Source organism: Tamandua tetradactyla, chromosome 3, assembly GCF_023851605.1.
Source record: "Tamandua tetradactyla isolate mTamTet1 chromosome 3, mTamTet1.pri, whole genome shotgun sequence".
In the NCBI taxonomy this organism is placed as follows: domain Eukaryota; kingdom Metazoa; phylum Chordata; class Mammalia; order Pilosa; family Myrmecophagidae; genus Tamandua; species Tamandua tetradactyla.
In genome coordinates, this window is record NC_135329.1 from 113,926,811 (window position 1) to 113,953,681 (window position 26,871).

At 35.0% G+C, this 26,871-nt stretch overlaps 1 protein-coding gene across 5 annotated transcripts in view; it reads right to left on the reverse strand.

Annotated features, from left to right (window-relative positions):
- The window catches only part of QTMAN (queuosine-tRNA mannosyltransferase), a 277,907-nt gene that overhangs the window by 247,729 nt on the left and 3,307 nt on the right, over positions 1–26,871 (reverse strand). For all 5 annotated transcript variants that reach the window (XM_077153702.1, XM_077153700.1, XM_077153699.1 and 2 more), the window contains exon 2: positions 5,069–5,272. In XM_077153702.1, coding sequence (XP_077009817.1) covers positions 5,069–5,247 — 179 coding nt within the window. In that variant the 5' untranslated portion in view covers positions 5,248–5,272. The remainder of the gene's footprint in view (positions 1–5,068; positions 5,273–26,871) is intronic.

Below are 26,871 nucleotides of genomic sequence, written 5' to 3' on the forward strand. Positions count from 1 at the left end.
TTCTGAAACCAACCATACCTCTGGTCTATCAATTTTACTATACCAAAGTAACTACATAATAATTGTTTCCAGCTTCATTATTTTCTACTCTTGTCATGTCCTTTCCAGGACTACTCCCAGATCCAAGTAGGAGGGCCCTGCCCGGGACCGCAACCTTTAGAAGACCCTGCACATAACAAACAAAATGCAATAATACTAATAAATTTGTTGAAGATGATGTGGATGTGTGTTAGTCTAGAAGGCATCCCACATTGTGATAAGTAATATTTTCATCATCATTCAGTTCTTACTATTTTTTACCCATTACAATTTCTTTTTTGACAAGAGTTGTTCAGAATTATGCTTTTACGTTTCCTGACAAAAAGGGTTTTAAAGGGATCTTTTGTTAATCTTTTCTATCCTGCACACATTTCTAAATAATCTAATCTGAGGGGGAAGGATCATTTGTTCAGGACTCTCCCCAGCCTGCAGTCCGCAGCCTGCACTGGCAGAACAGCCTGCTTCCCCAGGCAAAGAGATGCAGACACTGCTAGGAGGAAATAGACCAGGGCACACCAAAAGGTCTGAGAGATATGGGGGGACACTGACGGTTTTACTACACAAATGCCAAGGCATTTGTTTTTATTTTTTCCAGTGTGCTCTTCCATTGTTCAGTTCTTCTGCACATTTTTCTTTATACAAAAGTTAGCATGGAATATGCTGTTCTGCACCTTTTTCTGCACATTTAATATTTCTTAGGAAATTTTCCATAAGGAACACACAGAAAGCTTCTTCATTCAGCTTAAAACAGCAGCCTAATATTTCATTCCAAGAATGTAACATAATTTGTGAAACCAGTCCCCTTCATGAATATCAGGAAGCTGCAACTTCAAAGCCAGCTTACCATTCTATTTTCAGATTCCTTTTCATTTGGGGCCCTACAGTGTTTTACTTTTCCTCAACCATAGACTTAAAAGGAAATTTGTTGCATTTTATAAAGCATTTCTAGATGTTTTAGAGACAGATCTAACTAGGTAACTATATTTCTCAAAATGGAAGTCTAATCAATCTCCCTCAACCTTACATCAGGTGTTTTGGGTAAAAGAGGCTTTTTGTCCTCATGCTTGTCATCCCATGCCTTAGAGACATCACAGCCACATTTAAACAGAAAGGGGAAGACTGCAAGGTTTGGGGAAGGGGAACAGTAAAAATAAAATTTTTCTCAAATGTCTTTCTCCTTTTATAAGTAGAACAAAATGTAACAAAACCTATTCTGGAAGAACCCCTGGAAGTCTTCCATTTTAACTCTAATTTGTCAGAACATGGTGACATAACCAACCTTAGCTGCAAGGAATATTGGGAAAAGGAATATCTGGCAAAGGAAAATGGAACTAAGAGGTGGATCATGCTTCATTCCCAGAAGCTGGGTGCTTAACCACCCCAAAGTCAACTCTGATTCTTTTACAAGAAAGGACTTCTAAGTAGGCAATGATCAGTACCTGCCACAATACCTCAGACAGGAAAAAAAAAAAGATTATAAGCCTCTGAGGGTGAAAATTTATTTTAAATAACAGCGGTTCTTTCATTCAGTTCAGTAAAAATATGAAAGAAAAAAAATGAAGGAAGTGGCCTTGATGCATAGTCTAAGGTATATTCTAAGAAAATACTAGAAATGCTTGATCCTGGAACAAATGATTCATGCATTTTACAACAAACAATTTAAGGCCATCTCTCATGTCCTATACTAGAAGGATTTTTCTGCATCTTGTGAAGTTTCCAAAAGGCAAGACTTTAATATATCCTAAAAATTACAATACTACTGGCTACTTTTGAGAAAGAGAACTTGTTACAGGTTTTGTAATCTATAATAAAATGGAACAGCTCTAACGTTAATCATGATACATTGTTTTAGCTGTCAAGATGAAGCAGAATCAAACCAACTAGGCTAAAGCCAAATAATAAGCTTACAACAACTACATGTACAGAAGCTGAGAAAAGCAACGTATGTATCTACATTCAAGGTCTTTCTCAGCAGACACATGCCTACTTGCTCAGAGTAAATTTTTATACTGTTGGCAATATTGGTTTTATCATTTTACTTCTTTGAATTTTGATGATTTTATTTGCCAAATGTATAAATGGGAGAAGTAACTAGAAAGCAAAAACTTGAAACAGATTTAAAAGTTTCCACAGGGATCAGATTTACTCAGGTTATTTTTGCATATCAATGTAGGATTGGGTGAGCATATTTTTTAACTTAGTATAAGCTTCAGGCTGCTGTTATTTTTCCAAAACTATTCGAAAAAAGTTATTTGGTAAAGAGTAGATATTTTATCAATGGTCAAACATAACTGTAAGTTAAACTTGTGTAAGTTAAAGACTAAACTTTGGGTGAAGTCTGATTAAATCAATACAGTTAACTGCACAGCTTAAATGGCTGACCTTGAAAGATCGTAGATATCATTAGAGGTCACAGCTATGACAGTGAAACCTAACATCACCATCTCTCAGAAATGTACTTCCTAAATAAAGAGCACTGTGATGCTTATAATGCCTCAGGCCTCAAAAGAGGTGGGAAACCTTATGTACAGAACAGTTTATTTTCATGCTGTTCACATACATATATCTGTGATACAATAATTTGATTTTGCATATTATGAAAAACTGCATAATCAAAATGAAAACAAACAACGGATATAGAAAAGGTTCATTTCAATGCTCAAATCACTGCAGAAATTTATTATGTCGAATGGTATTGTTAAATGAAAATGTGCTATAAAGTCAACTGGATTACTTGACCTTAAGTAATATAATAAGATTGGTGCTTAAAATACAATTAAATATGATGTGAAAGGATCTCTAAGCAGTCATATTTTAACACAGTAATGGTGCTATCATTGCCTTTACAAATTTTAAGTCGATACACTCATTAAAATTTCTCATACTATTAGTGACTCAATAATATGCAGTTATTGGTATCAGAATATAAAACATTAACATATTAAAAAGGATACATTTTCTATTTGAAAATTACAAAATTCTCAATATGTAGCAAAACAGCGTTTTACCTTTAAAATCTCAAACAATGTGATCTGAGCTCACACTGTTATTTTATCTGATGATCTGAAGTCTCAGAGATGATGTCCACTTTTCATACACAAAATATGCTATTATCTGAATCCCCCCAAATTACTAAAAATAGCAACCTACATTTAAATCATAAGCTACTGTCTCCCTTGTGGCAGTTCCACCTTAGTAACAGCAGATGGGTATGGCTACTGAAGCCAAGGTGGACACTGAGGCCTGCAACAGGGCCTTACTTTAACAACTGTCCACTCTAAATCTATTAATTACCAGTCTGGTACTCCCCATTCCTTCCTAAACCAATGCAGTGCTACACAAAGGGGCCCAGAATGGCGAGGACAGCCTTTCTGTCAACCACAGCCGGACAATCTCCTACTATTCAACAATCAGGAAACAAGTAGTAACAAATAACAAATAGAGAATAAGGAGGTAGAGACCTTCAAAGAGATGCCATTCTACCTCTTTCCCTAAAAATATAATCAGTATTTCTCATTCAACTTTTCAGAGTGTCCCGTGCAACACTTTTTAATAGACAGACCCTAGTTCCTTATAAATAAGAGTAATGCAGAATTGAAGGCTGTGCTCCTGAAATTTACTCATCATTCAAGAATAAGTAAGACAATTGTATAATTATATAGCTTTTACAGTGTGACTATGTGATTATGAAAACCTTATGTCGGATGCTCCTTTTATCCAGGGTATGGACAGATGAGTAAAAAGGTAAGGAAAAAAAAGAAAGAATGGGGGGGGGGGGTAAGGTGTAGAAAAAAAAATAATATATCTATAAACAAACTGGAACTTCTTTAAAAAAAAAAAAAAAGAACAAGTCAGAGGTTACCAACACTTATAAAGCCATCTCCAATTTGTTCATCAAAATCAATTTCTCCAGCCTCCCCAGAACATCAGGTAGTTCCACTTCCCTATCCCATATTAGTGACAGACACTTCCAATATCAAAAATTTAGAATTGCCATGACCCAAACAACTCTAAAGAGAGATACAGAAAGATCAAAGATGATGATGGAATTATACATAGAAGATAGGACTTAACAAATGAATATGAATGCTGAATCATTAAATTGATATCTCTTTTAATCTCCAGTATTGTAGAGCAGCTAGAAGTAAAAACCTAAAATTGTGAAATTATAACCCATGTCAAAGTCTGAAATATGTTCTACAACTAACTGTGGTGCTGTGCTTTGAAATTTATAGCTTTTTTGTATATATGTTATTTTTCACCAAAAAAAAGAAGAAAAAAAAGTCAATTGTGATGATAAAAAAAGTATTTAAGCCTGCTAGCCTCCTATATTCTGGAGCAGCTAGAAGGAAAAATACAAAAGGACTCATATGGTAGCCCATGACAAACTCTGGGATCTGAGCTGTAATGACTTGCTGAAGAGTGCTTTGAAACTATTGTCTGTTTATTTCTTTGCTTTGTATATATGTTATACTAACAACAAAAAAAGTTAAAAAAAAAAAACAAAATCAAGTTCTCCATCTTCCATACTCTGATTGAATGTGTATATGTATCTTTACCTCAAAGGTCTTTAAAAACTGTAAGTTTCTATATACCTCATTCATTCATAACCTGAGCTCCCAGTAGATAGCAGACACAATGAACTAAACTGAAATAGCATATTTACTAAAGGAGACATCAAGAGAAAAATAGAACCAAAAAAAAAAAAAAAACCAAGAAACAAAAACAAAAAATACAGTGAGCACAAGATCAACTCTCATTTCAGGCCAAAATATGTCAGGTGCACATATGACAAAATCACAAGTCAAGTCAAATGAGAAAAGGTACACACATTTTTTATAAAGCCATTTTCCTTCTGACTAGGTATCTTCAGAATGCCAGTACACTTCACTGCTCTGCACTCTCTAAAGGAATTTTCCTTATGACCAATTCCAGAGTTGGAGGGATTCTCAAGATGCCAATGGAGATGCAACACCCTTTATAATGAGTACATTAAAATAAGCTGATGCATCCTGAGTTCTAATTTTACCTGTAATGTTCACTGATGGGAACATTCTGAGAGAAGTATAAAGCTGATGTCCGTGCTCTCCAATGCCACTTCTTCGCAGGAAGGGTATGAAGGACACAGTCTGCCAACTCTTCTTGCAGCAGATCTGCCAGCTGTCTATGGGACCCGCCATAGAATGCCTCAATGATAAGAACACTCATTGGGCCGTTCAAACCTTCACAGATTCTAGACAACAAGCAAAAAAAATATATTTTTTTCAAATATGTACAAGTATATATATGAAAGATATTTTTAAAACAAGTTCAAATTTTATGGTCAAAAGAATACAAATAATTTACAGTCACATTTTATTTTTTAAAATAGGCTTATTCTACTTTTTAAAAATTGTATAACGCCTAAGGCTTCTATTTTTGTAATCAAGTATTTTTACTTCATGATAATAAAAGATTATTTTATTTTTCTGATTTCTATTTGCTTCATGCCCTAAAAGTACTATTCTGTTTTTTTTTTTTCTCCTATTCTGGGAAGTTTAAAGTCCTCTCCTGCTATGATCCCTCACTTCCAAATCGGAATGTTTGCAGCCGTGATTCAGTAACGTCAGATCCTCCTTGACCTAGAGCTTTAGCCTTTGAGGGTTACAGAATTAATTTCTTAACCAAGAGTTCTTCATTTGTAAGGCTCTTTCCAGCTAAGAAATTCTCATATTAATGATTCTGTAATTCTGTATTAATCCATCTTTAAATTCACTAACTTTCTGTACTCCAATGAATCCATAATTAGAAGAATGCTCATTCATATTATGACACTGGTGAGGGAGTATAATCTCCACTCTCTAGTGTTGAAAACCTTGGAATAACAATTTCTTGGCACACTGCACATATCCTAACCACTTTCCCACTATTGTCAGTATTTCAACCCAAGGAAATACCAAAACAGTGGGATGAAGCTATATGCCTGTGAACCAGCATAGTTTCAACAATCTTTCTTTAAACAAGAAGCCAATTAAAAGAGCTCAAGTCGCAATACTGGGGTTATTAAAGACAAGATAAAACAGCATCACATAAGAACTGGCTATGAAGCAACTTTCATTTTAAAAGTATGATTTTCATGTGCTCAGTGAAATAAAAATATATAAATGCAAAAACTTTTTATACATTCCAAATTATATGCTATTTTCTGTGAGAAGGGAGAGAAAATATTCTGCACTATACTGTTTAAAAAATATTCCAGATGTTTGAATGTTCCTTTATGACTCAAGTAAATATCACTCATTAAACAGTATATTACTTTTCTTCTTAACATTACTGTCTGACAACATTATTAGTCCCAACAAGTCAATGATGCTCTTCACCTATAAAACTGCACTTCATCCTGCTCAGTCAAAGCAACATCTACTTACATTGCATTTCATGGCAAAAAGTGTCAAAAGGTTCTCAAAGAAATGGTTAAATTGAAGAAGATAATTTCTTGATGTCTGAGAATCCCAATGAACATTTCAGAAGAAAGAAATGTATGTATGTACTCCCCTCATACATAAAATTAAGGGTCAGTGTTTCCCAGTTGAAGAAGGCATGAACCTTGGGGTCAGGGAGATCCAAATTTGAACCTTAGCTCTATTAGTTACTAGCTGTATGACCTTGGACAAGGTATCTAACTTTGTAGGACTCAATCTCTTCTTCTCTAAAATGAGGATAACAATACTAACCTCAGAGGTGTACTGTGATAATAAAATAATACACGTGAGCCATAATAAAATAATACATGTGAACCATAGTAACTTACACACAGTAATAAGGTATTTAACCCCTCTCATTATTAGTATAAATCATCCTACTTAAGGAGAAGGGATATCTTAAAACCTTCCAGCATTTTAAACTCAGTAATTCTCAATCCTAGCCCTTCTACTGGGTTGTCAATGAAGAACCTGTGAATGTGGTCCTATTTGGAAATCGAGTTTTTGCAGATGTAGTCAAGTTAAGATGAGGCCATAATGGATTAGGATGGGTCCTTTTCTAAGAACTCGTATAATTATAAGGAAAACGTGGACACAGACACATACAGAGGGGAGAATACCACATGACCCTGCAGGCAGACTGGTACCTCCAAGGACACCAAAGAATGTCAAGGATGGCCAGCAACCACCAGAAGTTACAGAGAGCATGGACCTGTACATAACTTGATTTCAGACTTCTAACCTCCAGAAATACGAGAGAATAAATCTCTGTTGTTTTAAATCACCCTGTTTGTAGTCCTTTATTACAGCAGCCCTAGGTAACTACAAAACCTCTTACCTACCAGAAAGATGATGACATGGGAAAGGTGGGTGTACATATACATTTGAAATACAACAGGTATTTTCCAACTCCTTATCAGCAGTTCACCTCTCAGGTGTGATTTTGAGAGCCCCCTCAGGTTTTTTGAGTAAGAAGTGAGCTCAGAGGCTATGCTATCTAGACTTCAAATTTTTCAGGCCAGCTGGAGACTTCTGCTTAAATAATGCAGTGTTCAATAAATTAACAAATGCTTTCCAACATCAACAATGTGGTAGTCATTAATCCTTCAAATGATGGAAACTTCTAGACAGCAACAAGGAGCCCAATAAAAGACAATTTTGAAAACTGTATCAAAGGTTTCAAGAAAGGAATAAAACCAGTTTAATGTTAATTTGCTTACTAGATTACAGATATCCATTATTTTGTTTTATTTCCTCTGATCTAATCACAGAGATATACATGCCCTGTATATCTTGAAAAGGTCTCTAAAGGCTGTACAAAAAATGACCTGACAGTACCCGGACCATGCACACTCACCCCCCCCAAAAAAATGACCTGAGATATTTCCCCATGTGATGGAATGTGATATAAACCAGTCTTAAAGAATATTTCATTCATATAATCTCAAAAAACAATATCTAATATCAATAATAGAAAAAATAATTGCTTTCTGATTCTGCATTATTTTTCCCTTTTCCATGATTAAGCTTATTTTTACAGATGTTTCTATGGGTCTGCATCACAGGTTACCTGCAAACCATCAGCTACTGTGGAGGCAGTATGTGTAGCTGCTATTGTAGATTCAAGACACTCTGTAAGCAGAACTGAATACCAAGCATGTGGGAGGTCAAAAAATAGAAAAGGGGAAAAAAAGATTATAGCTATAGTATATATCCACCCCTTTAATAGCTCAGCAAGAAGAGTGAAATGCACAGGTTTGAACTAGCATTTACTTGGACATTTTTCTGGTGGTCAATGGGTGTGCCTGCACTTTGGGTATTTTTCTAGGGAAAGTAACTATGTCCTACCATCTCTGAAAACCATACTTAGTGGCTTTGATTCATGGAAATTTTTTCTGCTTGTTTTGTGGAGACAAGCATATCCTGGCAACTCCCCACTTACTTCTATTGCAACTTTTGCTGCAAGAAGAAAATATGTTCTTCTCTATAGTCTTCTTGAACAACCTGGGAGAAAGGCAATTCCCATCAGATAGATGTAAATGAAAGAGGGAAAGCTGATTTTAAATATAAGATTCAAGCCAAATGTCATCACAACACATTAAAGAATGGTTTAAATACTTTTTCTGTGCTTGAGTTTTGTTTGAGAAAATGCTGCTTGAAACAAGTAACTGTAAGGTTGAAAGAAACACTTAGTTAAAAAGAATTTTTGCTGTTAGAATTAGCTAAATATAAAGGGAGTATACTATTTAGCCATTTTAGAAATAATCAGAGAAAATTGCAGGTCGGCTCACTGAGACCACAGATACTCATAAGCACATGGGGTGAATGACGGGCAGCCATTTTTGCGGTGGCACAAGGAGGAGAGTGCTTGGGAGCACTTTAATGGCAGAATGAACGTACAGTCAGCCAGATTTCTTACACAGATGCCTGAGTGTGTGAACTGTTAAACTACTACTAAGACCTTAAATACTGCAACATTTAAATTTAGTAAATATATCAGAATTAGAGGCAGAACTTTTCTTTTTTATTGGTTTTTTTATTATACCACTTGCAAATTTACAAAATACCACGCAGAAAGTATAGAGTGCCCCACCCTACATTTTCTCTATTAACATTTTGCATTAGTGTAGCACCTTAGTTACAAGTGATAATACAATTATAATAATCCATAGTTTACATTAGGGATCATTCTTTGAATTGCACAGTTCCATGGGTTTTATTTTTATTTTTATTCTGCTAACGTATATACAAAATAAAATTCCCATTTTAACCACTTCCGAGTATACAATTCAATTGTGTTAATTACATCCACAATGTAGTGCTACCATCACCACCATTATCAAGAAAGGATATAACATTTTAAAAAGAAGAAACAACAACAAAAAAACTTCTTATGTTTGAGAACGAGTATCAATCAGAAAGCCCATGTCCTTTCTATATTACACAAGAAATGATATTATGACATTAAGAACAAAGTAAATAGACAACTCATCTCTGCTTGCTAAAAGAGCATATAAAATACTCTAGATAAATTTTTAACAATTTTTAAGTTTTTCTGCTTGATCAAGTAAGCTTCAGTTAAAAAATTCACTTCTTCTGCATATTTTGTTCCCTAAATGATGGCAGATGAATGAGTCTACTATACTATTAAACCTTTATGAAAGTTTATTTCATTACCAATACTATAATTTGATGATACATGGTTAAATGCTGCACTTTATATTTGACAATATAAAATGAGTCAAACGATAGCTATGACAAAGGACTATTATACCACTTCAAATTCTATTTAAGATCAACAGAGGCCAAAATTAATCTATTTAAGAATTATCTCCTTTTCCAAAAATTTATAATTACAATGAAAGGGGTTCCAAAGTTAAAAACCACAACAATATTTCAAACAAACGTTTTGACCAAAATGGAAGTCATCATTAGCATCCTCACTCTTAAAAAATAATAAGCATTGATAAGATCACAGAGAACAAAAGTAGCCTGAAACCAATGCTATGAATATTTTTAAATTTTTATTAAAACACTTTGCATTCTACCTGAATTTATTTTAGGCTTGACCCAATTTTTTAATTCCCTGAGCCATGATCACTTTCAAGATGAACTACATTTTGTCCACTTTCTCCAACACTTAACAACTTCTGCGGTAGTTGAGAACTTTTTTAACAGTACAGATATGGGAAATTTGCCATATGCCAATGATTTATTGAAAACAATGTGCTAAGTATAAATATATCATGAAGATTTTTTTTAATGAACCTAAGTCATATCAGAAATTCATAATAAGCACTAATTTATGATCTCAACTTGACTAACTATAATATTCAAATAATTTTCCAACCAAATACCAGGCAATAATTTTAAATAAGAGGAACTGTTAATATATGCCACAGATACTGATTAGCTGTAGGAAGGTATAGTTTCAATGATGATGGTTTTAACAGTTTTAATCTCACACACAAGATACTTACTCCAAAGGCATATCCACACATGGCTCGATACTTAAACTTTAATCAAATGGTGAAAATACATTATCTATTTGCCTACACACATTATTTGAAAAAGTTAAGCTCAGCAGGGGAAAAAAAACAACAACAGTGAACTTAAACACTAAACCTTTTTTTAAGTCGAGGGAAAGTAGAAATTTGAGTAGGATTTCCCACAGGTCATCAGAGGTTTAACTGCTATTTTCTTACTGATCCCTTCTCCCCATTCCTTTCTGAACCTCCACCCACTAACACACCCAGGTTTTATTTAAAAGGAAGAGTACACCAATAACCTAGCAGAGTGAAACAGGGAAATACTAAGAAGAGTTAGTATTGCCTTCCAACCCACTCACCTATTTTAATGATTCATCAGGGAAACCCCAGTTGTTGAAATATACCTGAAATCTCATTAAATGGCAAAAAATAACTGTGAAAAGATTTCTGCTTTGAAACACATGTCACCACTGATTCCCCTAAGAGGACCTATTAACAGTGAGGAGGAAATAAAAATATATTTTGCTAAAAATTTTCCTCAAAGTAATATACTATATTCAATCATGGTATGAAAAAAAAAGGGGGGGGGGGCAAGCATAAACAGATCTCACTAAAAAGTTATTTTTAAAAATCCTTCTACAAAAAATTAGACATAGCAAATTCATTCTAACCCCTAAAACGTTAATATAGCATCTAAAAACTGATATATAATCTGGCACCAAATGCACAGAAATAACTACGAATCCTAAAGCTATACATACTGACAATATTCTACATATTGAAAGAAAGTTTGGCTAATATTAAGGAATGAATCAGTTTCTTGAGCATTAGTTTGAATTGCAAATAACATGTAAAGGAAACTGATTATCATTCCGTTATTTGATTACGGGACACATATCTTAACATTTATGATACTTGGTAATACTACTCTGTGTACTTAAGTAACAACATTAAAAAAAAATCTTGATTTCATATGGAGAAAGAGGTAGCACTCTAATATTTTATAACTCCATGATGCTATGGATGTTTAATTTTTTCCAATTTTGTCTTTTGTTTCTTCCTGTTGACAACTAAAAACTGAGGATTTAGGCAGCAAAACGAAGATCTGGTAAGAAAGAGTAACATGCCATACTGTTTGTGAGACAACTTAAAGTCATTTTCAAATGTGATGCTCCAATTACAAAATCTGCAAGGATCTTTTAAGTATATGCTCTTTTCAAAGCCACAATCTCATATGCATATATGGCTGTTTAATTTTTCCTGACAAATATTTGTGGTCTTTTCCAATTTGATTTGTAAGTTTCCGCATAAAAATATTAGTCACATATTCCATGACTTGAATTAATACAAAGTCTTCTCTATAACTGTCAAGTATCAAATGCAAATTGAACAAATATTTGCTGAATATTTACCATGTACCAGCACTATGACATCATTCACTTGTTTTCAAACACACATAATTTCCACAAATTACTAGATGTGTTTATATCACAAATTCTTTACCCTACATTTTTATGAAGTTATGTCTCTTATTATATAGCTAAATTAGGAGATTTTTGTGAATTTACTGGATTAATATCACTAACAAAACACAAATCCTTTTTCAATTTTTCACTGCTATTCATCCCATGAATAACTAACTCTAAACTATAAAAGTAGCAGTGAATTAGCTCTACTGAATACTAAAAATAGTTTCAATTTACTGACATTTTAAAATGTGGCAGCATATTTATGAACCAATATGAAAACTTTACACCAGAAAATCATCTCATTATTCATTTAAACTATTGCATTACCCTTTAACCTGGCCTCCAGGCTGCAATACCAGCATTGCTCCTACCACACCATACTCCCTAAGCCAGTCACAAATAATCTTTTCAAAGTACAAATCTGATCATATAGTGACATGTTCAAAAACCTTTAATATCTCCATCTCCTAAGAATAAAATCCAAGATCCTATACCTAGCAATGAAGACCTTCGTTTTCTGGCTCCCTTCCTTCCTCTTCACTACAAGCCCCACTACCCCTTCTCCCACTTCAATCCCTCTTCCCTCACTTCTGCAGACTCTGATCTGTAGCAATACCAAGTACCCACACTCACATAGCTGCCTTCTACCTCTATGGTTTCATACCCTTGTCTCTCTGTTTCCATCAGTTTCTCTTCATGTCCACCTGGTGAACTCGCCTGAAAAATCTGTGCCCATGAATCAGCAATTCTATGCAGCCTTTCCCAGAATATAACCGTGACTCGCATTCTACTCTGTGCAGTATGATTCACTCATACTTTCCAGAATCTGATACAAAGTGTGTGTTACCAAGTTTTTGAGGAGCATTACCAAGTTTCTGAGGAGTTGAAATGAAAATCTGGGGGAAACAGGAAATTGATTCTACCTTTAAAATAACTGGCTTTTCTTAAAAAATATTTTCACAAACAAGTGTCAGGCAACACTACACTCACTGCTAATGATCTCCCATTGTTCCTGAAGTCTAAACTAAGTCAAGTCTCAACTATAACCAAACATATTTTACTATGCTCTCTTTCAAAATATTTTCCTTTTTCTTATTTTTCAGGGAAATTGGAATTTATGGGAAATGATAAATACTTTTTCATGCAGATGTGTGTTCATCTTAACCTTCTGATACAACAAAAGTAATAATGACTAAAGTAATGGGAGCAAAAGTATAAGCAACTCAATTCTAGTACAAAATAAATTTCATAACCTGAGAGACTATCTACGAGATCCATGAATTTTGAAGATCACTTCTGGTTTTTTATGTTTGAGCTGTTATCATCCTAGTTTAACACCAGAAGTGGAAGTAAGAAGAGAGATCAATTCCCTCACCATCAATCTAAAGATCTCAATCTATATTCAGTAGTTACGCTTTTATTTAACAGGGAAGAAAAAGGCATTTTTCAATAGTTTCTGCCAATGATTATTTGTCTTATAAAAGTTTTACAAGATGAATAATGAATTTGCTTTCCCAAGATGGCATTTCTCCAAGACTTCCAACTTCTTGAAATCAGCTATAACAAGTACAGCGGGGGGAAATTGGGCTATCTGATGCATATGACTATGAGTCCCCAAGTAGAGAAATAAAGGTATATCACAGAAAAGGTGGAAAGAATGCTAGCAGAATTGTTCAACCCCTTTTCTTTAATAAAGGAAGAAATGGTGAACATCAGCATTAAAGAGTTAGTGACAGAGCAAGATCTAAAACCCAGGACTTCTAACTCCTTATTCACATCTCTTCCATTACCTACAACATAGGTAAAAGATGTCTCCATTTCAAATCTTTAGAATTTTAGGATTAAATATAAATATTTAATAATATATTGTGTATATATTTATAATATTTACTTTAAATGTATGTGGAATAAAATGTTACTAAGAAATAAATACATTAATTATATATTTACATATAAGTACATTATTAATTTATATCTAAATAAATTTATTTTGTAATTCTAGAATATCAGTGGTATAGGTCACACAGAACTGAACACCATATAGTTAGGGTGGTAATACTCAAATTCTGTTCTAATTTCTTATAGACCCTTCAGAGTCCTTCATAAGGATCACTCTCCTGATCCCACAAGACTTGATGTTCACCCCAGAGCGCCAGACAGATACTTTTGATATGACAATAGGCTATAAGGCCTAGGCTAGAAGAAAACCAATATCGCAAAATCTTATGCTAAGAAAGATTTGGAGTAAGAGATGAAGAGATCAGTCATATATCAATGTTCAGTCCATTTCATAATTCCCTATTCCCTCCATCAAATGAAGTCTTGGTCACCTTCATATAACAATCTTTACTACTTCTATGCACTTATCATCATATGTAGGATGTATTTATATGAGTGATTACTTAATAACAGTATCCTCCACTGGATATTAAGTACCACGGGGACAGTGACCAGGTCTAGGGTGTTTTACATTATATCTTCAGCACTTAACAAACCGAAAGTGTTCAATAACTGTGTGTTGAGTCAATGAATCATAAAAACCTTCAGCAATGACCTTGACAATTTCTTCCTAATTCCTCCAAGACTTTTATTATTAGCAAGCACAAATAACTGCCCTTACTACCACTAAAGTACCATTAACTCTCACAGACAGAACTTGCACAAATCCTACCACCATCTAATCATAGCAGGTAAGATCTTACTAGAAAACAGTTCGACCAACAGCCCTGCTGAAGGGTCAGAAGCCATGTTTCAAACCATGGGAAACTACATTCTCTGACCTCAGAGGCCTCTATAGGAATATATAACCCAAGAACAATCAAGTTTAGGGTCTGGAAGGATTCATCTGGCTGAATCACTAGCTTGGCATTTTCTATTGGACAAAAGAATTGTCTTGTTACCCTACATTGGCTTCTATGCCAACTTTTAACTCAGACTCAGTTTTATAAATATATGCATGTAGTGAGTTTAAAATAAAAAGACTAACAGATTCTTAAACATACTGGCACTAGTGAGTCTCATTCTAACATCTTTTAAGAACTTAATCCCTACTAACTAAATAAAAAGTTGTTGAAAAGCTTCCCTCTCCAAGTGTGAGGCACATATCAATTTTCAGTTCATTTTAAAACAGAAATAATAGGGTTACACTAACACACAAACATTCACAAAACTCAGTGTAGCAACCCAAGCAGCCATGAGTGGCATTCCCTTGATGAGCAAAAAAAAAAAGTCACCGAGTATAAAGTGTTAGATTTACTTACTTCTAGTAAAAAATGAAAAGGACATAATCCTGCAACTTCATATGATTTGTGAGGAAATCAACTAAAAAGGAATACAAAATCCTAGTGGCTCAGGAGGCAAAAGAATATCATATAAACAGGTGGCAGAAGAAAGAGAGAGTTTCATGGGTGACTAAAGGAATAGACATAGATATCCTTAAAATTACTAAATTTAGACACATTAAATATTTTTCAAATTCATCTTACATCACTGAAAATCAGCCAACAGTAAGATATATTTTAATTGGTATCAGGAAGTATGAGGTTAAGGTAGTATTTGAATCTGGCCTTTAAGATCCAAATCAATAAAACCACGTTTTGAAAATGTTTCAATTAAAATATTAAGTGATACATCAGTCATCCTCAAAGTTCTACATAAATACAGAAGTTTATTGGAAGATTAATTAAAAGTACATTTCCTTCTATTTGTTTATTGTAGCAGTTCTTCTTCTAATCACTATGCATCTTTCAAGAATTTTCAGATTGGCCACTGACCTAAGATATATGCTGATGGTTTAAGAAGGTGACACCTGAAAAAGTGAACATAATCTAGAGATCTTAAATGCCAAATTTTAAAAAGCCCTAATACCCAGTTTAGACCAAGGTTGAGTAAATCTGGAGCTAATAGATGTGGTAATGAGAGGTGTATCACTATTTTTAAATATTACAGCAAGCATATTATTAGCTACCCACTATTATAAGAAAAAGAGTCAGTATGGTAATAATAGAGTGGGATTTTAAAATCCTGCGGGTATTTAAGATTCAAACTGTTGAGTAAAGAAAAGGTATACACAGACAACTGTGTATAATTTCTAGAACGTTTACTGTTCTCCAACGTTCCTGCAGAGGAAGTACAGGCTTGCCTCTATCATTTGACACACAAGTTTCCACAGAATAAAAAGATAACTAGAAATAGCTCAGAGTTTCCTGATTGGAGCAAGCACTAAGACTCTTATCTATTTAGTGGCCTTGTCTGTCACTAGTATCTTTTTATCAGCTGGTTTTTCAAGGAGACATTCCAATGATATAAATATTTTGTCTAATGAAGCAGAGACCCTGCAGGGCAGAGTTATACTTTGCAAACTCCCAAAGCCCATCGTTTACATCCTCATCATCTTTTAAGGAAGTAATTTCACACTTTGCAAACAGTGTGTTCAAACAGAATCAGGTTGCTTAGGAGTTCATTAATTCCCCCTTGCATCTCTATCCAAAATATACATGCACCATATCTGGGACCCTAAGTCTCTTTACTGCATTAATTAGCATTCACAACTAACAAACAGCTACGTCATTTTCAGAAAGATTAAAACTAGGTACCCAATACCAGATATTTTATATAATAGTTGGTTGCTCAATTGCTGTTAGTAGAATTAAGTAAAGGAATACATTGCTTCCTCTTACCATTCTTCCTCCTCAAAGCTTTAATGCCCCTTTTCCTGCCTTGTTTACAAACTTTACTTGCAAGAATTAAATCTAAAATATAAGATAAACTCCTTCACACTGTCCAGAGTAAATGCCTGCCAAAGTACTCTGTACTAACTCTCACAGGAGTACCTGTACGTTACAAGGGAGCAAACAGGTGATGGTGAAATTCAGCCATCTGCAAAGCAGGTAAGGAGAGAGCTCTTCTCAAGTCCTGAAAACAGCCTGAAAGCTGCTACCTACTCTACTGATGCAAAACGCTAACTTTGCTTTGAAGTATTAAAATGCCCTATCACATTTGATACAAAAAGCGTGGAAAACTGCCTGTCCCTTGATTCAGCAATGTCACTTCTAAGAACCCTGAAAACAGCCAAAAATCTTTATTAAAGCCTGCCTTAGTTTTCCAGGGCTTTTATGATAAATGCAACAATTTTGCAGGCTTAAATAACAGGAATTTATTGTCTCACAGTTTTTTAAGCTAGAAATCCAAAACCAAGGAATCGATAGGCCTTGCTTTCTCCCAGACTGTAGCATTCCGGTGGTGGTTCAATCTCTGCCTCCATCACATGGTGATCTCTCTTTCTTTGGTTACTACTGAATAAATCCAAATTTCCTTTGCTTATAAGGCTTATAAGCCATATTGGAATAAGATCCACCCTGATTCAGTTTGGCCTCACCTTAACTAATAACATATTCAAAGATACTATTTACAAATGGATTCTCACTTACAGGTCTAGGTTTAGGACTCAAACATGCCTTTTGTGGGGGGAATGATTCAATCTATCACAAAGCCTTTGCCTAAAATTGGAAACAAGATATTCAACAAATAGAGCCTCACATGAGTTAATTATTAAGGATCAAAAAACATAATGAAGAAAAATATTTACTGGCCTAGGAAAATATTCACAATATCATATCAATGACTACATAAAAATGAGAGAGTGAATGAGCATATGCACACACACACAGGCAAGACATAATCGTTTGTTGTAGAATTATGAATGATTTTATTTTTCTTCTTTGCGCTTCATTTTGTTCTTTAAGTTGACTTCATTGAATGTGTTTCGACTTGCAATTAAAAGAAACTATAAATTTTTTCTTAACTTTAGGGAAGGAGGCCAAATTGAAATAACAAACTACTTCTCAATTACTGAAGGCTTACTCCCCTCCAGGAACTTACAAGTGGTTTTCATATTACTCTAACTACTATTGCTATAAAGAAACTTATTAAAAAACTAATCAGCAAGGGTTAAAACTAATGGGGCTGCAGTATTTCACAAACACTAACTATAATTTGGTTTTGCAAATACTGCTTGCCTAAACACATGAAATAAAAGTACTTTCCAATTAATTAAAAATGTATTGAATTATTAAATAATTATAAACATCAAGGTCTTTATTTATATATAAGGAATTTGGAGCTGTACTATGACAGTGTGTGTTAGAAACTAAAATACAGTTTTAGTATTTACAGCTTTGAGTAGGTACATGGGGAAGTATAGTACAAACTCAAAGTTTTAAAGTCCAAATAAAATGTTAAAATTAATTTAGTCTTTAAATAATTAGGTAAGAGTCTTGAAATAAGAGCAAATACTTAATCAAGGTGAATGACATTGAAAAGAACTTCTAGTTTCATACATAATTTTTGACATGCCTTGTACTTAAAAAGCAGAAAAAATGTTATTACGTAATCATCCATGTGTGTTAACATACGTTGGAAAAAAGGGACTGGCTGGATATTCAATTAACTGAGACAGGCTTGCAACTGTAAAAGACTGACCTCTCATAACCATTCAGATCTTTCCCATATTTATATAGATAGAATATGTAGATAGATACAAATAAACATTAAACAACAACAATTCTGACAGTGAAGTATTTTGAAGTGAAACCTTTTTATGATTTAAGCACAATGTTTCATTTTCAAATATTAAGAAATAATTCTACTCCTGGAACTGTTTTCAAGGACAGTCATTTCTATAGTGATTTGCTCTGAAAACCACCTATTCTGGAAAATGTAACTTACAAATCTAGAAAGAAAACATCCTACCACTAAAGGTATACAAGTAATTAAGAACTAACCTCCAGAAAAGACAAATCTTTCAGTAAAAACAAGAAATATACAAATGCAAAAAGTTGAAGCAAACCTTTCATTTCTTATATTTGCAGGGACCCTAAGAATAAACCTATCAATATATGAGCTTCCACATTATAAATAAGCACTAGCTTGATATGAAAAAGAAATCCTCATCCTAGCAAAGCACCATGCGGCATTTTTAAACTTTACGGCCACCTTGTTGACTCTCTGTCCCAGAGCAGATCACCTCCAACATTAGTGCTCTGACCTTATAGAAAAGTGACAGATAAAGTTTATAGTGGGAAAAAATGAGTTTTTATGGGTTTCCAAAAGGGAATTCTCATGACACTAAAAGTCATATAATCGTATTGATTTGATAACCAACCTTTTTACCACCAAATTACAGGCTTAGGATTTCTGGAAAAATAACCAAGTGAATTTGCAATAAAACACAACAAAATATAGGTTTGAGCTTGTGACAGTCTAGAATGTCTTTACAAAATTTAAATATACATACAAAATGATTTTTTAAATCAGATCTTCTTTAGTTTTCAGTAACCCAAAATTTATCTTTTACCCTGGGACTGACCAACCTGCCTTCTGACACATTTGTCAAAAATACATTCAGCTGTAGCATGTCTGTTTCTAGTTTCCTTCCTTTTTGGAGGCAAATGTACAATCCATGGAAAGAGGGATTATTTTCTTGTAAAACCATCTTCAAAAATCAATTAGAATATTCAAAATACTTCATTCTCAGAAATGAAAGTAAGTTGCTTACTGAAATGACAATCTTCCATTTCACCGCCTTAAAAATTAAGCTGGCATGGATAATAAAAGTGTTTTCTGATTGAATATGTTTGGCATTCAAATATTTTAAAAACAAATACTAATCCATAATTAGACTGCACAGGCGTGATCTATAGAAAATAATTTTTTTTATTTTCTGAGAGTAATATTAATGATTTCATATCATAAAAGTTATGAAAACAATACCAAGGATTGAATAAACTCTAAGCAGACCTACACATGAATGTTTATTATCCTTTTCTTCTTAATCTTTATCATTCATTCATTTAGCAAATATCTATTGGGCCTACTATGTGCCCATTATTTTTTCAGGTGCTTGGGGATAAATCTGGCAACAAAAAATCCTGTTACCACAAGGAATTTATTTCTAGTTGACACAGAAAGGTAATACTCAAGTAAAAGTATATCAGATGTTGGCAGGTACTATAAAGAAAACCAATACAGGGTAACAGAGAATAGGGATATCTGAAGGCTGAGGTTAGGGGGTGGAAGTATTTATATAGGGTTGTCAGAGAACACCTCACTGATAATAAGATGACATCTAAATAGAAACCAGAAGAAGTGGGGGAAGGAGCTATATTGATGTGGATCATAAGCTTCCACAACAGCAGGCACAGTAGGCCCTAAGATGAAATATACTTGGCACGTGCAGGCAGTAGGAAGGTCTATGTGACTGCAAAGTATAAGCAAATTTGTTTTATTCAACAAGCATCTATTGAATAATTACATTCTAAAAATTATGCTAAGTGTTCTGAGATATTATGTTGACCCAAATATAGTTTCTGGCCTCAGGCCTGGATATAATTATAAGACAGAGTGATAAATGTAAAATATTTGAGTCCTGCCTCCAAAAGGAATCATTAGCAAGTTCTACTTCAAGGAGATAAGCCATGGGCCCTAAAAGAACGGAAGGCCAAGGACCTAACTACAAAAAGGAGTTGAAGAAATGTGGCAGATACTTTGGTTAACTCAATCAATACCCATCAACCCTGTTTCTCCTACTTGCCTTGTAGAATTCAGGTTAAAATATTTAAATCTCCCAGAGGAAAGCAGGAGAGGTATGGACCACAGTTCTGCCAAAATGATTTAGGTGGAAGGAAAGCTTGAAACTGGATAAGCACCCTCTATTGGGTGCCAGGACATGGTTACACAACTCTGGGCAAATCAATAGCCCAAAATGCTTAAAGCTGACCACCCCAAGCATCTGGAATTAAGGCTTCCTTCCAAATCTTTCTGCCGCCAGCCTCCCTCATCACCTTCAAACTGAAATGCACGTCAACCTTCTAACTGATCTCCCGACTTGCAGCCACATTTGTTTTAAGTAAGTGCACATTTTTAAATGCAATTTTAAAATAAAAACAAAAATAGAAAACATCTCATACCACCTCCCTCCCCAATATTTATTTATTTTTGTCCTTATTTTTTCACTCATCTGACCATACACTGGATAAAGGGAATGCCAGTCATGAGGTTTTCACAATCACATAGCCACGCTGTAATAGCTAGTTAAACAATTGTCTTCAGGAATCAAATCTACTGGACTACAGTTCAACAATTTTGGGTATTTCCTTCTAGCTATTCTAATAAACTAAAAACTAAAGAGGGATATCTATATAATGCATAAGAATGACCTCCAGAATGACCTCTTGACTCCATTTGAAATCTCTCAGTCACTGAACCTTTATTTTATTTCTCTTCCCCCTTTGGTCAAGAAGTCTTTTTCGATCCAATGACGCTGAGTCCAGGCTCATTCCTAGGAGGCATGTCCCATGTTGCCAGGGAGATTTACATTCTGGAAGCCAGGTTCCATAAATAGGGGAGGGGAGTGAGTTCACCTGCAGAATTAGCTTAGAGAAAGGCCACATTTGAGCAATAAGAGGTGACTCTTGGGCAAAATTATAAGCAGTTTTAGCTTCCCCTTTGCAGGAATAAGTTTCATAAGGCCAAGACTCAAGATCAAGGACTCAGCCTATTAAATTGGTAGTCCCCAATGCTTGCGAGAATTTCAGGAATCCCCCAGGTAAGGAAGTTTAATATTTCCACATTTTTCCACAGTCCCTCAAGAGGCCTTACGAATACTTTGTTATTCTGTGATCAAATTACTCTGGGATGTATCAGGGCATCACACTAACCTGTACCAACCAACAAGGTCTCACTTCCTACTCAAGGTCCCATGTAATTATGGTGTTAGAATAAACTGACCATACAAGTTGAATTAATAGTGTGCTACAGAAAATAAAAATTTTGTACCAATATTCTTCCTTTGATCTCACACAGAAATTGTTTTAAAATACAGTCAATAGCATCCTTTACCCTTTTGTCTGATTTTCCTTAGTCCTAACTAAATCTTCTTCATTCCTATCTCCAATCGACATTTCATCTCCTTTTCAGCTGCTTTAACAGTTGTTGGATAGGGTAGTGCTGACTGTCATAGCTGCAGAATTCTAGCTCTGAGTCTCAGGTGTCACAAAGATACCCAAAGTTCCAGGGAAGGGTCGGGTTATACACAAACAGCCCAGCACCTCAGAATTTATAAATAACCGTTAGAACTCAGGAACAGATGTGGCTGTTGTAAGAGCTTATAATCTAGGAACACTTACAATAAGCCTTCCCCTGATTATTTATGCTCTCAGATTCAATTTTCAGAGTTTGTACATTATAGTTAGCCCCTATTAGTGAAACATTGTAATGTTTGTCTTTTCGTTTCTGGCTTATTTCACTCAACATACTGTCCACAAGGTCCACTGACCTTGTTGCATGACCTACAACGTCACTCCTTCTTGCAGCAGCTCAATGGTCCATTGTAGGTATACACCACAGTTCCCCCTTCCATTTGCCAGAAACCTTAGACCACCTCCATTCACTGCAAATCGTGAATATTGCCACCATAAACACCAGCATGCAAATGTTCATTTGTGTACCTGCTCTCAGTTTTTCCAAGTATACACCTAATAACGGGGTTGCAAGATCATATGGCAACTCCATACTTTGTTTCCTGTGAAGCCACCACACTGCCCTGCAGAGGGGGCCTACAGCTACATTTAATCTGTCTTCTTCTAAAACTTTTAGATATCTTCATGTCAGAATGTAAAAGCCTAATATTTTTCTATGGAATAAAAAGAAAATAACTTAAAAAGAAATAAGACCTCCTACAATTTGGCCCCCAGCTCTTTTCTAACCTCAATTCCTATCACTTCCACAAACATTCCATGGCTCTAAACAAAACAGATTCATCACCATTTTTTCAAACATTCGATACACATCCCCACCTCCAGATAATACTTGTGCTGTTCCTTCTTCCTGAAATTGTTTCCTCTTTCCCATCTGTCAAATCCTATACATAGTTCAATATTCCACTGAAATTCCATCATTTTGGTGAAGCCTTAGTCAATCACTCATTGTACCTTCACCCAGTCAGAAATAATTACTCCTTTCTCTATACAGCCACTAAACTTTTCTCTACCCCTATTATAGCAGTTATCACAATTCCTCCTATACTGTAGTTCTATAGTGCATATTTTTGTCTCCTTAACCAGATTTCAAGCCCTTCGGAGCCAAATTGAAATGTAATTCACTTTTGCACATATTCACAACACAGCAAAGTGTCTTGTATACAAAAGCCATTCAATAATGTATTCTGAATTCCCATCCTTAGGCTACAATCAGTCCTCACCTTGCAGGAGAAAAAAGAATTATTCCTGTATTGAAAAGGACAGCATCATCATGAAGTAGACTGTCCAGGCATTATTGTTGCTTTCAGTTAGTCAAGAAAAGTTCTAAATCATTGAATAAGAAGATAAAGATAACAAGAATTAAAGAATGGATGCTTGCTGGGCAGTGTTCTAGTTTGCGAGCTGCCAGAACATGATACACCAGAAACAGAATAGCTTTTAAGAAGGGGAATTTATTAAGTTGCAAGTTTACAGTTCTAAAGCTGTGAAAATGTCCAAATTAAAGCAAGGATTTAGAAATGTCCAATCTAAAGCATCCAAGGAAAGATACCTTGGTTCAAGAACACAAATGAAGTTCAAGTCTTTCCTCTCAACTGGAAAGGCGCATGGCAAACATGGAGATATCTGCTAGCTTTCTCTCCAGGCTTCTTGTTTCATGAAGCTCCCCCAGGGGCATTTTCCTTCTTCATCTCCAAACGTCTCTGGCTGCATGGGCTCTCATGGTTCTCATGGATCTGCTGCTTTCTCCAAATTGTTTCCTTTTGAGTCCAATAAACTAATCAAGACCCATCTGGAATGGGTGGAGTCATATCTCCATCTAATCAAAGGTTAATACCCACAATAGGGCGAGCCACATCTCCATGGAGATAACCTAATCAAGTTTATGGGATTGAAGAAAAGAGCAAGCTCCACAACATGGATCAGGATTAAAACATGGCTTTTCTAGGGTACATAATCCTTTACAACCAGCACAGGCAGTATAAAATAAAATTAAAGTTGAAGGGAGAGATGCAAAACACAGTGCTACCTATATTAGGAAGCATTATTGAGGGATACTAAATATTTTTAAATTAATTGTTTTAGTAAGTACCTACTAGAGCCTGATACTACACTAAGCACTGTGAATACAAAGGTAAACTAGAGGGTTGAAATTTCACTTATAATCTTTTTAAATGTAAAGTGCTGGCGTATAAATTAGTTGTTTCAATAGTATGACCCAAAGAATAGCTGAAAAGTCAAAAGAGACCACTGACACCCAAAACCAAGTCCCAATCTAGGAAACTATCTTGACTAAATTGTGATTATATAAGAACTCTCTCCTAGGACTGCTTTTGAATTTTAAAAGGTATCCTCTTATTCACAATGAATAAACTACTCAGATGGAAATTTTCAGTTCCAGGTACTTGAATACATTCCCCGCTTTGAGATAAGTTCTATCCATGCACAGGTTGTTTCAGTAAGTAAGGTACTAACAACCCTGCTACCCTGAATGAAAAGGGAGCAATTTATTAAAATAGTGCTACATAGGGGATGTTAAATGGAAGAGAGTAGATAGTTGCTCACTTTATCCTCTGAAGTAAAAATAACAGAACCAGAATGGAAATACAACAAATGACATTTAGGTTGGGCATTAGAGCAGTTATGATCCAGTGACTGACAATATCAAGTTATACTATGAGCCATTTTTTTCTGTAGATTTTGAATGAAAGAGTAACCTGCTTTCTTATAAGACAGGTAAGGGGCAAAGTAAGCAAATATAAAGATGACCTCTTCAGGTTTCTTTTGGACAAGAAACTCTATTGTGTGGAAACAGATACATGAATATTGAAAAGTATGAAGCTGTCACTCTAAAAAATAAAAAGCCAAAATGCTATGTACGATAAAATCAGATTTAGTATGCTCTTAGCCAAATCAGGCTTCCAAAGATTTCATAATGCCTTCTTGTAAATCAACATCAACAATACAAATTATCAAAAGTTTTCTTTGCCTTATGAATAAATAAGGCAAAATTGCCTATTTCTTCAAAGACTGATATCTTAATATAAAATCACTACACAATATTTTTGTTCAAATAATAGTCTATGCAGAGAGTTAAAAAGAAATTGTTTTGTATTGTTTTTTTGTTTATTTGTTTGGTTTACTCATGGAATAATTTACTCCCAACAAAAACACCAATACTAAGCCCCTCCTTGATCATGACGGCAGTGAGACACATCAAGGCTCCAACAGAAGCTTGAAAAACCAGCAAAAACTAATAGAAACAACTTTCTGAAAACTCTCAAAAACAGTTAAAGGACTGCAGTAGCAGGGTGAGTAACCAATCATGATAAAACGGCATTTAAAAGTATAGGATTTTCTGGAACCCTAGCTGGCCCCTTCTCCACCACTTAGAGACTTGATACTGAGTCAGTTCACACTCTCAGTGCAGACCCCTAGTCCCAGCTCTGGAGAGAGCAGAATACTCTTTTTGCATGTACTGGAAACATGTATGTCTGCTGAATCTGGTGGTGACCTGAGAGACTCATCATCCCAGAACTTGACCTGCATGTAGAAGGCAGCTCCAGAGATCCACAGACTGCTGTGGCAGGGTAGTCAATTTATGCTGCCAAGGGTAAGGGAATGTTGGCTGTAGGATATACACTGCAGTGTCCCAGACAACAAGGAAACTCTTTCCTAGGGAAGAGGCGACATTCAGAACCATGTAAATAGAATAATTCTAAGGGTTATGCTCACATGCCAAAGACAAGATAGTTGCACAGAAAGGATCAGGGAGGTTCTATACTTTGGCCTGGAGCTATTCTAAACTCATCATTTGGATAAGCCCTAAAGGAAAGTGTACTAGCCCAGGTCAATCTGCAATGACTGGGAAAGGTGTTTTCTTTTCTTCTCTTTCTCTTTCTTTTTTTTTTTTTAGCTTCTGGTATTTCATGGAAAACTCTGTTATAACCTTAGGTGGATGCAAGCTTAAGGACCAGATGCTTCACAGTCAAATTTCAATGGTAACACACAAAAATAGCAACATGTCCAGGTTTCAACAAGATTACAAACCATACAAAGAAACAGGAGTGATTATCCAAGCAAAGAGGAGAATAAAGCTTTAGAAACCATCAATGAGTAAGATCAGAGCTGGAAATCCTGGACAATGACTTTTGAAAAAATGGCCAAAGAACTAATGAAAGACACAGACCAAGAACTAAAAGAAATAAGGAAAATGACAGGTGAAAACTAAGAGGATATCAATAGTGAGATGGAAATTATAAAAAGGAACTAAACAGAGCTGAAGAACACAGTAATGGAAATTTAAAATTCCCTAGAGGATTCAACAGCAAATTGGGAGCTGGCAGAAGGAATCAGTGAACTTGTTGGTAAGACAACTAAAATCATCCAATCTTGGGATCCGAAAGAAGAAAGAAGGAAGAAAAGTGAGTACTGAGGAACCTGTGGGGCACCAGTAAGCATGCCAATATATGCACTTTGGGTGTCCCAGAAGGTGAAGATAGAAGAAAAGAGACAGAGAAAATCCTCAGAGAAATAATAGTTGAAAACTTTCCAAATTTAATAAAAACATAAATATACACATATAAGACATTCAATAAACTCCAAACAAGAGAAACCCAAATATGCCCACACCATGGCATATTACAATCAAACTGTCAAATGCCAAAAGACAGAGAGAATTCTGAAAGCTGCAAGAAGGAAGCAAAGTTTCACATACAAGGGAGCCTCAATACAATTAGGTGTTGATTTTTTATTGGAAACCATGGAAGCAAGAAGGCAGAAGGATGATGCTTCAACAAAAAGTTGCCAATCAAGAATTCTATATCTGGCAAAAATATTTTTCAAAACAAGGGAGAGATTAAGGCATTCCTAGATAAAC